The sequence below is a fragment of the Chiloscyllium plagiosum genome, chromosome 45 (assembly GCF_004010195.1).
Source record: "Chiloscyllium plagiosum isolate BGI_BamShark_2017 chromosome 45, ASM401019v2, whole genome shotgun sequence".
Classification (NCBI taxonomy): Eukaryota; Metazoa; Chordata; class Chondrichthyes; order Orectolobiformes; family Hemiscylliidae; genus Chiloscyllium; species Chiloscyllium plagiosum.
The window spans coordinates 8,777,926-8,794,904 of record NC_057754.1 but is presented as its reverse complement, the minus strand read 5'-3'; the positions used below and the strand labels follow the sequence as shown (position 1 = coordinate 8,794,904).

The following is a 16,979-nucleotide window of genomic DNA, read 5'->3' as shown; positions in this document are numbered from 1 at the left end:
AGAGGAAAGCTTTAAAAAGGACCTGAGGGGTAACTTTTTAACACAGAAGGTGATAGGTGTATGGAACCAAGTGCCAGTGGAAGTGATAGAGGCTGGTACAATTACAACATTTAAAACGCATCTGGATGGGTACACATGGATAGGGTTTAGAGGGATATGGGCCAAGTGCTGGCAAATGGGACTAGATTAATTTAGGATATCTGGTCAGCATGGACGAGTTTCCATGCTGTACAACTCTATGACTCTACCACTTCCCCTGGCAGCTCATTCCACACACACACCACCCTCTGTATGAAAAAATTGCTCTTTGACTCCCTTTTAAATCTTTCCCCTGTCATCTTAAACCAACGACCTTTCATTTTGGACTCTCCGAGCCTTGGAAAAAGACCTTGGCTATTCACCATATTTATGCCCCTCATGATTTTACAAATCTTTACAAGCTCACCCCTGATAGCCCAAGGAAAAATGTCCCAGCCTTTCCAGTCTCTTCTTCCAACTCAAACCATCCAGTCCCAACAACATCCTTGTAAATTTTCTTCCATACCTGTTCTAGTTTAGCAACATCCTTCCGACAGTAGGGAAACCAGAATTGTATGCAATATTCTAAAAATGGCCTCACCAATGTCTTGTACATCTGCAACATGACATCTCAACTCCCATACTCAATGCTCTGATCAATGAAGGCAAGCATGGCAAATGTTGTCTTCACCACCCAGTCTACATGCGATGTCACTTTCAAGGAACTGTGTGCCTGCACCTCTAGGTCCCTGTGTTCCACAACACTTCCCAGAGCCCTTCAATCAACTGTGTAAGTACTGCCATGATTTGCTTTATCAAACTGCAATACCTCACATTTATCTAAAGTAAACTCTATCTGCCACTTCTCAGCCCATGGGCCCACCTGATCAAGATCACATTGTACTCTCAGATAACCTTCTTCACAGTCCACTATAATACCCATTTTGGTGTCATCCTGAAACTTGTTAACCATACCTCCCATATTCTCATCTAAATCATTGATGTAAACGATGAACAACAGTGGAACCAGAACTGATCCTTTCAACACGCTGCTGGTTGCAGGGTTCCTGTATAACAATCCTCGACCAATACCCTTTGTCTTCTACCCTCAAGCCAATTTTCTATCCAATTGGCTATCTCTCCCTGGATCCCAAGCGATCTAACCTTGGATCCCATGTGGTTGTACTGGAGGGAGTGCAGAGGAGATTCACCAGGAGTTTGGTGATGAAGAGAGGCTGCGTAAGCATGGGTTTTATTCTTTAGAGCAGAGAAGGCTAAGAGTTGACCTGTATGAGGGCAAGGACAGGATGCAGCTGTTACCTCCATTGAAGATTTTTTAAAAGTTCACTGGTGGGATGTGGGCGTGACTGGCCGGCTAGCATTTATTGCCCATCCCTAGAAGATGGTGGTGAGTTGCCTTCTTGAGCCATTGCAGTCCATATGCTGTGAGTTGACCCATAATGCCATTAGGGAAGGAATTCCAGGATTTTGGCCCAGTGACAGTGAGGGAACAGTGATTTATTTCTAGTCAGGATGGTCAGTTGGTTGGAGAGGAAGGTGGTGGTGTTCCCATATATCTGCTGCCCTTGTCCTTCTAGGTGGAAATGATCATGGGTTTGGAGGATCTTTGGTGAATTTCTGCAGTGCATCTTGTAGATACTACACACTGCTGCTACTGAGTGTCTGTGGTGGAGGGAATGGATGTTTGTGGATGTGGTGTCAAGCGAGCGGGCTGCTTTGTCCAGGATGGTGTCAAGCTCCTTGAGTGTTGGAGCTGCACCCATCCAAGCAAGTGGTGTGTATTCCATCACAATCTTGACTTGTGCCTTGTAGGCGATGGATGGGGTTTGGGGAGACACAAGGTGAATTAGTTGCTGCAGTATTCCTAGTCTCTGATCTACTCTTACAGCCACAGTGTTATTGTGGCGAGTCCAGTTAACTTTCTGATCAATGGCAACCCCAAGGATGTTGATAGTGGGGAATTCAGTGATGATAACACCATTGAATGTCAAAGGGCAGTGGTCAGTTTGACTCTTACTGGAGATGGTCATTGCCTGGCATTTGTCTGACACAAATATGAAAGGTCAAAATATGTCAGCGTAGGCTTGGAGGGCTGAAAGGCCTGTTCCTGTGCTATAATGTTCTTTGTTCTCTTTTTTTTTAATGTTACTTGCCACTTGTCAGTAGAAGCCCAGATATTGCCCAGATCTTTTGCACTTGAACATGACTGCTTCAGTATCTGAGGAGTCGTGAATGGTGCTGAATATTGTGCAATCATCAGCGAACAACCTCACTTCTGACCTTATGATGGAGGGAAGGCCAGTGATGAAACCACATGAAGATGGGCTCGGACACTATCCTGAGGAACTCCTGCAGAGATGCCTTGGAGCTGAGATGACTGATCTCCAACAACCATGACCATCTTACATGCTGGGTATGACTCCAACCAGTGGAGAGTTTGCCCCTGATATCAATTGATTCCAGTTTTGCTCAGGCTCCGTGATGCCACACTTGGGTGAAAGTGTCCCTGATGCCAAAGGCTGTCACTCTCACCTCACCTCTGGAATTCAGCTCTTTTGTCCATACTCAAACCAAGGCTGCAATGAGGTCAGGAGCTGAGTGGTCCTGGTGGAAGCAAACTGGGTATTAGTGAACAGTTTACTGCTGAGAAAGTGCTGCTTTTTTAGCAGCACTTTGTTAGCACTGTTGATGACACCTTCCCTCACTTAATTGATTATCAAGCAGAGACTGAAGGGGTGGTAGTTGATTGGGTTGGATTTGTCCTGTCTTTTTTGTCTATGGGACATACCTGGTCAATTTTCCGCATTGTTGGGTAGATGCCAATGTTGTAATTGCACTAGAAGAACTTGACCAATGGTGTGTCATGTTCTGGGGCATAAGTCTTCAGTCCTATTGCCAGAATGTTGTCAGGGCTCATAGCCTTCACAGTGCCTCCAACTATTTCTTGATATCACATGGAGTGAATCAACTTGGAGTGAAGACTGGTTTGTGCTTCATCTTTTGCATTAATGTGTTGGGCTTTTCCATTATTGAGAATGGGGATATTTGGGGAGCCTCCTCCTCCAACGAGTTTTTTAATTGTCCACCACTATTCATGTCTGGATGTGGCAGGACTGCAGAGCTTGGAGCTGATCAGTTGGCTGTGGGATCGTTTCGCTCTATGGATATAGCTTGCTGCTAAAGTTTGGTAGCTTCATAAGGTTAACACCTCATTCCTAGGTTCGCCTGGTGCTGCTACTGGGAGGCCCTCTTGCACTCTCCTTTGAACTAATAATTAGGGGCATAATTTTAAGGTAAAAGGCAGAAAGTTTAGAGGGGTTTGCGGAATTTTGTTTTACAGAGGGTGGTGTGAATCTGGCATGCACTGCTTGGGAGAGTGGGAGGAACTGGAAACCCCACAACCTTTAAAAAGTACGTGGATGATACTTGAAATGTCCTAACATTCACTGCTATGGACCAAGGACTGGAAAGTGGAACTAGTGTGGATAGTTCAGTGTAGACTTAGTGGGCTGATGGGCCTAAACCGTACTGTATGACTCTATGGCCATCACTTTCCAGCTTCCCAAAAACCAGAGATAGTTTCCATCCCTATCAAATCTGTAGTTCAGTACAGATCTGTAGACGTCAGTACTTCTCTGTTCCTATGGGCTGCAAAGCCTCGTCCTTGGACATTCACACAACGGATGTCTTCAACTTTCTCAGCTTTGAATAACCAATGTGGATTTCTAAACATACACTCATAGACTTATACAGTCATAAGGCATGGAAATAGATCCTTTGGTCCAACTAGTCCATGCTGGCTATGTTTCCTAAACTAAACTAGTCCCACATGCCTGCATTTGGCCAGATCCCTCTAAACCTTTCCTATTCGTGTACTTATTCAAATGTATTTTCAATGTGTAACTGTACCTGCATCTACCACTTGCTCTGGCAGTTCATTTCATATATGAACCACATTCTGTGTGAAAAAGTTGCCCCTTGGTCCCTTATAAATCTTTCTCCTATCATCTTAAATTATGCCTTCTAACTTTGAACTCATCCATCCCAGAGAAAAGACCTTTGCTATTCACCTTATCTATGGCCTTTATGATTTTATAAACCTCTTTAAGGTCACCCCTCAACCTCCTAAGTTCCAGTGAAAAATGTCTCAGCCTATCCAGCCTCTCTGCATAACCCGAACTCTCCAGTCCTAGCAATGTCCTGGTAAATCTTTTCTGAACCCTCGTCATTTTAATAATATACTTCCAACATCCTGTACAACCTCAACATGATACTCCAACTCCTATACTCAATGGTCTGAGCAATACAGGCAAATGTGAATTGGTTCTAGGTTGTCAAAATGATCAGATTTAAATTTAATTGGTTCTTAGTCAACAAATGCCTGGTTTAAATAACTTGGCTAAATTTTTAAAAACATGTTGTCTTGCTAAAAATGCTGCTTGTCCATTTGATACAAAATGTTTCAGTTCGGGCACTCTGTGTGCATTTGCACTTTAAAATGCTGTTCAGATATCCATTTTAACTCTAAGCACTGAGAAAAAACATCTTTTAAAGGGACCACATAATGTTTTCTCCATATCATTTTACAAACATCAAATTCTAATATCCTGCCTTCCAATGCACAAATACTCTACCCAACTTCACAACACCCTCCAAGCCACTGTCACTTGGTCAAAATCCTGGAATTCTCTCCCTAATGGCATTGTGGGTCAACCCACAGCAGGTGGACTGTAGCAGTTCAAGTGGCAGCTCTCTATCACCTTCTCAAGGGCAACTAGGGATGGGCAATAATGCCCACATTCCAGAAATGAGCTTTTTTAAAAAAATTACCCACTTGTATTTCCCAACAGTGGAGTATAATCATTCCCAGAAAAATGTACCAGTCAGTTATCATGTTAGTCTCTTCCCTGACTGATTTCAGTCTGATGTATCACCTAATTTTATTATTTGATTTCCTTGGCCCTGGCCTTCCTGAAGAAGGGCTTATGCCCGAAATATCGATTCTCCTGCCCCTTGGATGCAGCCTGACCTGCTGCGCTTTTCCAGCAACACATTTGAACCCAGGCTGAACCCTGGCCTTCATCCAATATGTGCAACATAAGTCAGGATGAAGAAAAAAATGAAACAAAAACTGAAATTGCTGGAGAAACTTAGTGTTATAAAACAAAAGATGACACCTCCCTGAGAACTAAAACCAAACATCCAAAGAGGAGCACCTCACCCTGTAATCCGCGAAAAGTGGTGTAACCTGCTGTTCAGCAGCCACTAGTGGTTGAATAAGATAAATTTCTGACACTCACAACAATTAACAATATATCCAACTAACAAATTAACTAAACTATTAACAAACCAAAAAAATTCCTTCTAACTACCCCTCAGCCTCCGATGCTCCAGGGAAAACAGCCCCAGCCTATTCAGCCTCTCCCTATAGCTCATTCCTCCAACCCTGGCAACTTCCTTGTAAATCTTTTCTGAACCCTTTCAAGTTTCACAACATCTTTCCGATAGGAAGGAGACCAGAATTGCACGCAATATATGCGCAGTAGCTATCATGTACTGTGGTTTGTACTGTATGTTATTATAGTGGTACAGTTAACCCTTTGCTTCCAGCACACCACAGCACAACACAATGAGCCACTGTAAAGTTTTGGGCACAGCATTCACCTTTGGTTTGGCTCCATACGTTCTATGTTTTGTGTGGTTTATTGGAGAATTATGCTACAATATGCAGGCTCAAGAATGACATGCTTCTGATTTTTAAAAAAAATTCAATTTGGTCTCTGAGTGTTAAAATTGATCCCTAAGACATGCCCCTGGCATATATGGTCCCTCTGTCAGAATGATATCCATTATGGTCATTTCCACTGCAACCAGCTGAGATGTCCAAGGTTGATTCACTTCCACCAGTCTGTCTAATTGACATGAGTCGAATTTACTGATACCAATCAGCGAAGGAAGTATTCAGGAGAAGATAGGCTCAAGCTTAGGAGGATAACAACATCAGATCCGACACCAAGATAATGGTATTCAGAGCTGTGGTGGTTCGGACCCTCCTATAGGGCTCTGAGACGTGGACACCTCAAGGGGCTGGAGTAGTCCCACCAACAGTGCCTGCGCAAAATCCCGCCAACCCGCTGGGAGGACAGACCCACCAACAGCAGTGTCTGGGATGAGCTGCCAGAGGAAGTGGTGGAGGCTGGTACAATTGCAACATTTAAGAGGCATTTGGATTGGTATATGAATAGGAAGGGTTTGGAGAGATATGGGCTGGGTGCTGGCAGGTGGGACTAGATTGGGTTGGGATATCTGGTCGGCGTGGATGGGTTGGACCGAAGGGTCTGTTTCCATGCTGTACATCTCTATGACTCTATGACTATCTATTCATGAATAAAACAAGATTCTAACAGTATGCTGTTCCAATGAATACATTTCCCACTCATACAAACAAATAGAATTTAGTCTCCTGCAATTACAGCTAGGTTACATGTCTTCCAGAATGTTCTGTGTGCCTTCCATCGTTCTTCTGTCAGGAATGCTTCCTCCAATTCTTCTGTCATTTCATCATTGGTAACATTTTTTTAAGATGATGCTTTCTCTAATACATGGATGACTGTGAGAACCAAGTTCTCTCTCTCTCGAGCTGAGGGCTGTTGGCTCTGGCAGTTGGTAGTTGGGTCTAGGGTCTTTGTCCAACTGCACCTTTGTTTTATACCCTTGATGACATAACAGTATTTTTTACATAGGATCGGTCCAATGTTGTCAAAACATCAGATTTAAATTTAATTGATTTTTGGTATCTAAGTGCTTGGTTTAAATTGATTGGCTAAATTTAAAAAAGACTGTTTTCTTGATACAAACTGCTGCTTGGCCTGCTAACTGTACAGCCTTTGGATACAAAGGAGTTTGCACATTCTTCCGTGTCCTCCAGGTGCTCCGGTTTCCTCCCACTATCTGAAGGTGTGCAGGTTAGGTGAATTGGCCATGCTGAATTGCCTATAGTGTTCATGAATTAGGTTAGGTGCATTAGTCAAGGGAAATGTTGCATAGTAGGGTAGGTGAATGGGTCTGGGTGGGATACTCTTCGAAGGGTCAGGTTGGACTTGTTGGGCCAAATGGCCTAATTTACACATTGTAGGGATTTTATGATTCTATGAAATGTTTCAGTTTGTGTGCTCTAGGTTCCTCCAAACTTTAAAGATGCTCAAAAACATCCATTTTAACTATGAGCACTGAAAAAACATCATCTTTTAAAGACCCCACCCCCCACCAAATTCTAAATTCCTGTCTCCCAATCTACAATTATTCTCCCCAACTTTACAATACTCAGCATCTGAAGAAGAGTCACTGGACTGGAAACTCTGTTTTCTAGGTGTGTAGGTTTGCTCGCTGAGCTGTAGATTTGATATCCAGACATTTCGTTACCTGGCTAGGTAGCATCATCAGTGGCGACCTCCAAGTGAAGCCACTGTTTTCTCTTCTCTGATGCTACCAGACATACTGGGTTTCTCCAGCAATTTCTGGTTTTGTTTCAGAGATCCAGCATCCGCATTTCCCTTATTTAAGAAAACATAAATTTTTCATGGAGGGATATTACCCAGCATTCGCCGCAGCGGAGAATAGACCCTATTCATAACTGGGAAAAGATGCGCAGGCGTATTGTGCCAGTGTCTGGGGAGCATGCGCGGACAAGGTGCGGCGAGGGGAGGAGGTTCTTTTCTCTGATCAGCGACGGTAAGAATAGGGCGTAGCGGAGCGAGCGATGGATCTCGCGATCGAACGGGAAAGATTCATAAACATCTTGTATTAATCGCAAATCTTCAATAAAGTGGGTTATCTCTCGCAATTTGCAGTGTGTGGGGCGGTAACTCTCAGTGTTCGGCCCCGGGTGACAACCGCCATCTTCATTGGGGTGGTTAGGGGGTATTTAATATGTGGTCTGCTGCACCTCTGCCGCCATCTTTGTAGAGGGCAAAGATCTTCATAAGGGAGGGTTGGGCAGGGATCAAGCTTGCTTCCAGCAGAACAGAATAGTGGCAACTTGTCTATCCAGCTACAGTATTTGGATCCCAAGGTCTTAATGATGAACGATTTGCAATATCGATATACACATGTATGAATGTATATATAAATGAACTTGTCCCATTTCATCATCTGACAACAAATTCAAACCTGCTCTAACAGTGTGCCAGGCAGATAGTTGTGTTGCCTGTAGAACTTAAGTTCACTGAGGAATCATGAGCTGGACTTCTCCGTCTTCTCGTATTTCATTTGTTCACAATTTGATTTCTGACATCTGAGTGTTCTTGAGTGAAGATCAGAATGGAAAAACATTTCCACCACCCCTACATTGTCACAGATTCCCTATCGATTGATTTATGGAGTGTTACTCATGCAAGCTAAGGTCATCTCAATATAGTCTTTCTTCATTTTGTGTTCTGTCAAGAAATTATTATTTCCAGGACGCTCGCTGAAAGCAACAGTGTTTTCCTTGATCAGTTATTCTCTGACTGGCTTCTTTTTGAATAGACTTTGCATAACTTGGTTTCTTTTGACCTGTACACCATCTTACAGAACTACTTGAACATCATCCTTCTGATGCCTCAAGGATGTGCTTGCAGTCTTAAGAGTGAGAAGTGTTGATTGTAAGTGTTATGTTGTTTGTGTTGTATGAGAGTTTTGCCAGAGAGACCATTTAGTTGCATCTGTGGGCTGCTGCTTCTGTTCTTCAGCTTGGTATTCAATTTTGTATCATGATACTTGACCCTGCATTAACGTTAAAATGGATGAGAAAAATTAATTAAAAATGAATGATACAAATATTAGATTTGAAGCAGGAATAGGCATTTGGTCCCTGCCCACCATCCAAAAACTCATGGCTGCTCTGCCCCAGGTCTCAACTTTGTGCCAGCTTATCATAGCCCTCAGCTTCTCAAATCTACTTACTGCCTCTTTTAATATGTCATAGAATCCCTACATGGAAACAGGCTCTTCTGCCAACAAGTCCACACCAACCCTCTGAGGAGTAACGCACCCAGACTCATTCCCCCCTATCCTATATTTACCCCTGGCTCAGGCACCTAACCTACACATCCCTGAACACTATGTGCAATTCATCTAACCTGCACATCTTTGGACTGTGGGAGGAAACCGGCGCACCTGGAGGAAACCCATGCCGACATGGGGACAACGTGCAAACTCCACACACACAGTCACCCGAGGCAAGAATCGAACCCGTGACCCTGTGAGGTAGCAGTGCTAACCGCTGAGCCACTGTGCCGCCCTTTGTGATCTAGCCTCGACAACTCTCTACAGTAAGAATTCCAGCCATGTGGTCCTCCGGACAAAAAAGATTCTTTCACATCTCAGTTTTAAATGAGTGTCCCTTTATTCTGTAACAATGCCACTTGTTTGAGATTCTCCCATTGCTAGAAACATTTTCAACATATATCCAGTCAATTCTCTCAGAATTTTGTATGTTTAAAGTAAGATTACCCCACTGCATTCTTCTAAATTCTAATGAATAAAAGCCGATTTTAAAACTCCACCAGCTTTTGCCAAACTTAAGATGTTTGGATTAACAATTTCCCTTTGGAATGCACTGCATCTTTTATAATGCAGGTGTTTCTATTGCATTAACAGCTTTGTATGAGTAGGCATTTGAGTTTTTGCTGCTTTGAAACTACATCTTTCTTCTGTATATCTTCTGAAAGTGGCTTATAGTTTTCCAGATGTGGCATCCTTTTGTCATAACAGGATGCTGCTTGTTCTTAGACATTTTTGTTCAACAGTGCTGGCACTGACTCTGATGTTTAACGTACTCTTTGGATTGGCTTCTCAAACATGCTTATAGAACATTTCATACCTTATCAAGTAGATGGATTCTGTTTGCTCCTTGTTTGCTCTCCTGTCTTGATTTGTCTGGGATTCTTCCTTGTTTCTCCTCCCCGCACAGTCTGAATTGCTTTCTCCAAAGTCAGATCTTTGGACAGTAATAACTCTGATAAAGACTCATTAATAACTCCTACAGCAAATCTGACTTTGATCAATTCTGACTTCAATGTTCCATAGCCACAGTTTCCAACTAATATACAAAGATTATTAATGGATTCCTTTGAATGTTATCATCCTCTGTTAAATCTTGCTCTTTCAAGAACCTTATTTTATCTTGAATTAAAATATTTGTCAAAAGCTTGTAGAGCTTCATTACAAATAACACCTTTCTTTATCATAGAATCCCTGTAGTGCAGAAGCAGGCCATCCAGCCCATCGAGGCTACACCAACCAATCATAAGAGCATCCCACCCATACCAACCCCTCTACCCTATCCCTGTAACTCTGCATTTGTCATGGCTTATCCACCTAACTACACATCCCTGGACACTGTAGGCAATTTAGCATTGCCTCTGTATCTAACTGGCACATATTTAGACTGTGGAAGGAAACCAGAGCACCCAGAGGAAAGCCACCTGCAAATTCCACACAAACAGTCACCTGAGGGTGGAATTGAACCCAGGTCCCTATCGCTGTGCCACCCCATTTTGACTAAGTATATAACAATGTCAGCTGTAGCTCCTATATAAATATAGAAAAATAGAAGATAGCAAGAGGAGGCCATTGGGCCCTTCGAGTCTGCTCCGTTCACCACGATCATGGCTGATTGTCCAACTCAATAGTCTAATCCTGCTTTCTCTCCATAACCTTTGACCCCATTTGCCCCAAGTGCTACTTCTAGCTGCCTCTTGAATACATTCAATGTTTTGGCATCAACTACTTCCTGTGGCAATGAATTCTACAGGCTCACCACTTCTTCGGTGTTGACTAAAGAAATTGAGGGTTTGGTTAAGAAAAGAAGGAAGCATATGTAAGGTATTGACAGGATAGATCAAGTGAATCCTTAGGAGAGTATAAAGGCAGTAGGAGTATACTTAAGAGGGAAATCAGGAGGGCAAAATGGGGACATGAGATAGCTTTGGCAAATAGAGTTAAGGAGAATCCAAAGGGTTTTTACAAATACATTAAGGACAAAAGGATAACTAGGGAGAGAATAGGGCCCCTCAAAGATCAGCAAGGCGGCCTTTGTGTGTGTGGAGCTGCAGAAAATGGGGGAGATACTAAATGAGTATTTTGCATCAGTATTTACTGTGGAAGATATAGAAAGTAGCGAAATAGATGGTGACACCTTGCAAAATGTCCATATTACAGAGGAGGAAGTGCTGGATGTCTTGAAACTCAAAGGTGGATAATTCCCCAGGACCTGATCAGGTGTACCCTAGAACTCTGTGGGAAGCTAGAGAAGTGATTGCTGGGCCTCTTGCTGAGATATTTGTATCAACGATAGTTAAAGGTGAGGTGCTGGAAGACTGGAGGTTGGCTAACTTGGTGCCAGTCTTTAAGAAGGATAGTAAGGACAAGCCAGAGAACTATAGACCAGTGAGCCTGACGTCGGTGGTGGGTAAGTTGTTGGAGGGAAACCTGAGGGGCAGGATGTACATGTATTTGGAAAGGCAAGGATTGATTAGGAATAGTCAACATGGCTTTGTGCGTGGGAAATCATGTCTCACAAACTTGATTGAGTTTTTTGAAGAAGATGGGCGGCACGGTGGCACATGGCACATGGGCAGCGCGGTGGCACAATGGTTATCACTGCTGCCTCACAGCGCCGGAGACCCGGGTTCAATTCCCGCCTCAGGCGGCTCACTGTGTGGAGTTTGCACATTCTCCCCGTGTCTGAGTGGGTTTCCTCCAGGTGCTCCGATTTCCTCCCACAGTCCAAAAATGTGCAGGTTAGGTGAATTGGCCATGCTAAATTGCCCATAGTGTTAGGTGAAGGGGTAAATGTAGGGGAATGGGTCTGGGATGGGTTGCGCTTCGGCAGGTCGATGTGGAGTTGTAGGGTCGAAGGGCCTGTTTCCACACTGTAAATAATCTAAACAAAAGTAACAAAGAGGATTGATGAGGGCAGAGCAGTAGATGTGATCTATAAGGACTTCAGTAAGCCATTCGACAAGGTTCCCCATGGGAGACTGGTTAGCAAGGTTAGATCTCGTATATCTCTCTGACACTAACTAGCCATTTGGATACAGAACTGTCTGAAAGGTAGAAGACAGGGTGGTGGTGGAGGGTTGTTTTTCAGACTGGAGGCCTGTGACCAGTGGAGTGCCACAAGGATCAGTGCTGGGCCCTCTACTTTTTGTCATTTACATAAATGATTTGGGTGCGAGCATAAGAGGTACAGTTAGTAAGTTTGCAGATGACTCCAAAATTGGAGGTGTAGTGGACAGCGAAGAAGATTACCTCTGATTACAACAGGATCTTGACCAGATGGGCCAATGGGCTGAGAAGTGGCAGATGGAGTTTAATTCATATAAATGTGAGGTGCTGCATTTTGGGAAAGCAAAGCTGAGCAGGACTTTTATACTCAATGGTAAGGTCCTAGGGAGTGTTGCTGAACAAAGAGACCTTGGAATGCAGGTTCATAGCTCCTTGAAAGTGGAGTCGCAGGTAGATAGGATAGTGAGGAAGGCATTTGGTATGCTTTTCTTTATTGGTCAGAGTATTGAGTACAGGAGTTGAAAGGTCATGTTGTGGCTGTACAGGACATTGGTTAGGCTACTGTTGGAATATTGCGTGCAATTCTGGTCTCCTTCCTATTGGAAAGATGTTGTGAAACTTGAAAGGGTTCAGAAAGGATTTACAAGGATGTTGCCAGGGTTGGAGGATTTGAGCTACGGGGGGGGCTGTTTTCCTGGAGCGGCGGAGGCTGAGAGGTGACCTTATAGAGGTTTACAAAATTATGTGGAGCATAAATAGGATAAATAGACAAAATCTTTTCCCTTGGATGGGAGAATCCAGAACTAGAGGGCATAGGTTTAGGGTGAGAGGGGAAAGATATAAAAGAGACCTAAGTGGCAGCTTTTTCACACAGAGGGTGGTACGTGTATGGAATGAGCTGCCAGAGGAAGTGGTGGAGGCTGGTACAATTGCAACATTTAAGAGGCATTTGGATTGGTATATGAATAGGAAGGATTTGGAGGGATATGGGCTGGGTGCTGGCAGGTGGGACTATATTGGGGTGGGATATCTGGTCGGCATGGACGGGTTGGACCGAAGGGTCTGTTTCCATGCTGTACATTTCTATGACTCTATGACTGTACCATCTGGTTCACTAACATCCCTTAAGGACTGAAACTGCCATCCTTACCTCTTTACTATGTGGTTCCTGACCCACAGCAATGTGGTTGACCCTTAACTGCCCTCTGGGCAATTAGGGATGGGCGATGAATGATGGCCAAGCCAGTGACACCCTTGTCCTGTGAATGAATGTTTAAAAGCAGTCAGAGAATAGTTAACTAATCACACTGCAAAAAGATGCTATTTCGCTCGTTATGCCTGTGCTGACTCTCTGCAGTTCAGATCGTCCAACTCTCCTGCTCTTTCACTAACAAGACCAGCTAATATGGTGTTGTCCATTCACAGTTGTACATGGAGAAGATGATGTTTGGTCTTTTAGAACTAGTGCAGTCTATGTGATGAAGGTGCTCTTACAATTCTGTTGGGTGAGGAGTTACAGGTTATTCACCCAGCGATGAAGAAGAAAGAGCAATATATGTCCAAATTAACAATAATTTGCATTCATATAGTGCCTTTTGTGTAATAGATCATTCCAAGCTGTTTCACAGGAGTGTTATAAGGAAACATTTGCCACTGAACTACATTGAGACGTTAGGGTTGATGTCCAAATGTGTCTTTGAACTTTTGTGAGTCCCTCACTCTTGCTTTTTTCTGTTTCATAACAATTTCATAGGAAGTAGAAGGGGAGGATTCACATTTTGGAAACTTCAGGATCTGAGAGCATTATCCAATATATCATAACCACATGGAGGGGAAATGTGCTGTTCACAGTGAAGAGAAACCATACATATGTCCTGTGTGTGGACGGGGTTTCAGCCAAGCCTCTGGGCTGTCGAAGCACAAATGGAGCCATAAAAGGGAGAAACCATGGAAGTGCGGGGACTGTGGCAAGGGGTTCCGATTCCCGTCTGAGCTGGAAACACACCGGCGCAGTTACACTGGAGAGACCCCATTCGTCTGCTCCGTGTGCGGAAAGGGATTCACTCAGTCATCCCACCTCCGGAGACACCAGCGAGTCCACACCGGGGAGAGGCCATTCATCTGCCCTGACTGTGGAAATGGATTCACTAATTCCTCCAACCTGCTGGTGCACCGGCGAGTCCACACCGGGGAGAGGCCGTTCACCTGCTCCGAGTGTGGGAAGGGGTTCACTCTGTCATCCAGCCTGTCGACACACCAGCGGATCCACACTAGGCAGAAACTGGAGAGTGATCATTCACATGCTTCAAGTGTGGGAAGAGATTCAGTCAATCATCCCAACTGCTGAAACACCACCAAGTTCATTACTGACTGCAATGATGGGATATTGCTGTCAGTCACTTCGATGCTCATTGGGATCTGTTTCTACTTATGTTAATAAACTCCAGGCTAGGGCAATGTTCTGGGGGGGCTAGGGGTAGGGGTAGTATCACTGAACTAGTAACCAGAGCACCAGGTTAATGTTCTGGGGACATAGATTTGAATCCCATCATAGCAAATGGTGAAATTTGAATTCACTACATATTTGATTAAAAGCTAGACTAGCAATTAGCATGTAACTATCAATCATTGTAAAAACCCATTTAATTAGTGACGAAAATCTGCCCTATTTATTTGGTCTGATATACATGATTAGATTAGATTAGGTCCTCGACAGTGTGGAAACAGGCCCTTCGGCCCAACCAGTCCACACAGACCCTCCGAAGAGTAACCCATCCAGACCCACTTCCCTCTGACTAATGCACCTAACGCTATGGGCAATTTAGCATGGCCAATTCACCTGACCTGCACATCTTTGGACTCTGGGAGGAAACCGGAGCACCCAGAGGAAATCTCATGCAGACACAGGGAGAACGTGCAAACTCCATACAGACATTTGCCCGAGGCTGGAATCAAACCTGGGACCCTGCTGCTGTGAGGCAGCAGTGTTAACCACTGAGCCACTATGCCGCCCCAACACACACAGGAATATAATTCACTCTGAGTCTTAACTGCTTACTGCAATGGCTCAACAAGCCACTCAGTTGTATCAAACTGCGATTAAGGATAAAAAAAATAAATCGCACTGGACCGATTCACCCTGTCTTGACCTAGGCACCGGAAAAGACTAGGGCAAAACCAGCCCTGCAAAGTTCATTAGATATAGGAGCAGAATTAGGCCACTCAGCCCATCGAGTCTGTTCCGCCATTCGATCAAAGCTGGTCTGGTCCTCACACCCATTTTCTTGCCTTCTCCCCATAACCCTTCAACCCATTACCTATTAAAAATTGGTCTAACTCCCCCTTAACTTTTCTCACTGTCCCAGCATCCACCGCACTTTGGAGGTAGCGAATTCCACAAATTCACAACCCTGTGGGAAAAGTAGTTACTCCTCAGCTCGGTTTTAAAATTGCTACCCCTTTGAATATGACATCTCGTGGAATGCCCCACAAGAGGAAGCATCTGCTCCATGTCTGTTTTATCCATTCCTTTTATCTTTGAATACCTCAATTTGATCTCCCTTCATTCTTCAAATCCAGACAGTATAAGCCTAAACTGTTCAATCTCTCTTCATACGACAACCCCCTCATCTCTCGGATCAATCTATTGAATCTCCTCTGAACTACCTCCAATACCACGACATCATTCCTCAAATAAGGGGACCAAAACTCTGCACAATACTCCAGGTGTGGTCTCACCAATACCTTGTATCGTTGCAACAATCCTTCCTTACCTTTTCTATTCTATTCTTTTAACTATAAAAGTCAACATTCAATTCACTTTATTATCTGCTGTACCTGCATGCTCGTTTTCTGTGACTCATGAACGAGGACATCTAGATCCCTCTGCACCAGAGAACCCTGAAGACTCTCCCCATTAAGATGATAGGTCGCCTTTTACAATCAAAATGCATGACCTCGCATTTATCGACATTAAATGCCATCGGCCACATTTTAGCCCACCCTCCTAACCTATCTATATCCATTTGTAAGGTTCCTGTTTCCTCAATGCAATTTATTGTCCTGCTTATTTTTGTGTCGTCGGCAAATTTGACCAAAGAGCCTTCCATCCCTGTATCCAAGTCATTCATGTAGATTGTAAATAGTGGGGTCCAAGGACCGAACCCTGTGGCACCCCACTAGTTACATCTTGTCATTCAGAAGAAAACCATTTATCCTGACTCTTTGTCTTATGTCCAGCAGCCAGTCATCTATCCAGGCTAATAATTTTACCCCTAATCCCATATGATTCAACCTTGTAAATTAATCTTTTGTGTGGCATCTTATCAAATGCTTTCAGAAGACCAGATATATTGCATCCACAGGATTCCCATTATCCACTTTGCTTGTTACTTCTTCAAAGAACTCTAGCAAATCAGTCAAACGTAATTTGCTCTTCACAAAACTGGGCTGACTCTGATGAACAGCGTTTTGACTTTCCAAATGTCCTGGTATTGCTTCTTTGATAACTAATTCTAATTCTTTCCCAATAACAGATGTTAAGCTAACTGGTCTTTAATTTCCCACATTTTCCCTCCCTTTCTGAATAAGGGCATGACATTACCAACATCCAGGGGCTTGTGGTAAAATTGGGAGAGTTGTCCCACAGATTAGCTGAGCAACAGTTTGATGTAGTCATTTTCACAGATTTGTACCTTATGGCCAACAGCCTGACACCACCATTGCTATCTGTGCTCATGGAACAGAGCTGATGCATGTCAATATACACCCTGGAAGGAGTTGCACTGTGAATCTTCAACATTGATTCTGGGCTCTATGAAGTTTCAGTGGGTCAAACATGGACAAGGAAGCCTCCTCTGATTACCATGTACTGTCCACTCGTCTGCTGA

General features: G+C 43.7%; 1 protein-coding gene across 1 annotated transcript; it reads left to right on the top strand.

Moving 5' to 3' along the window:
• The first annotated feature begins 7,718 nt into the window (after positions 1-7,718).
• LOC122543901 (zinc finger protein 664-like) lies at positions 7,719-14,851 on the top strand. The gene is made up of 2 exons (XM_043682789.1): positions 7,719-7,770; positions 13,844-14,851. Exon 2 carries the CDS (start codon positions 13,916-13,918, stop codon positions 14,435-14,437), a length of 522 nt encoding a protein of 173 aa, XP_043538724.1. The 5' UTR covers positions 7,719-7,770; positions 13,844-13,915; the 3' UTR covers positions 14,438-14,851.
• The last annotated feature ends 2,128 nt before the right edge of the window (positions 14,852-16,979 follow it).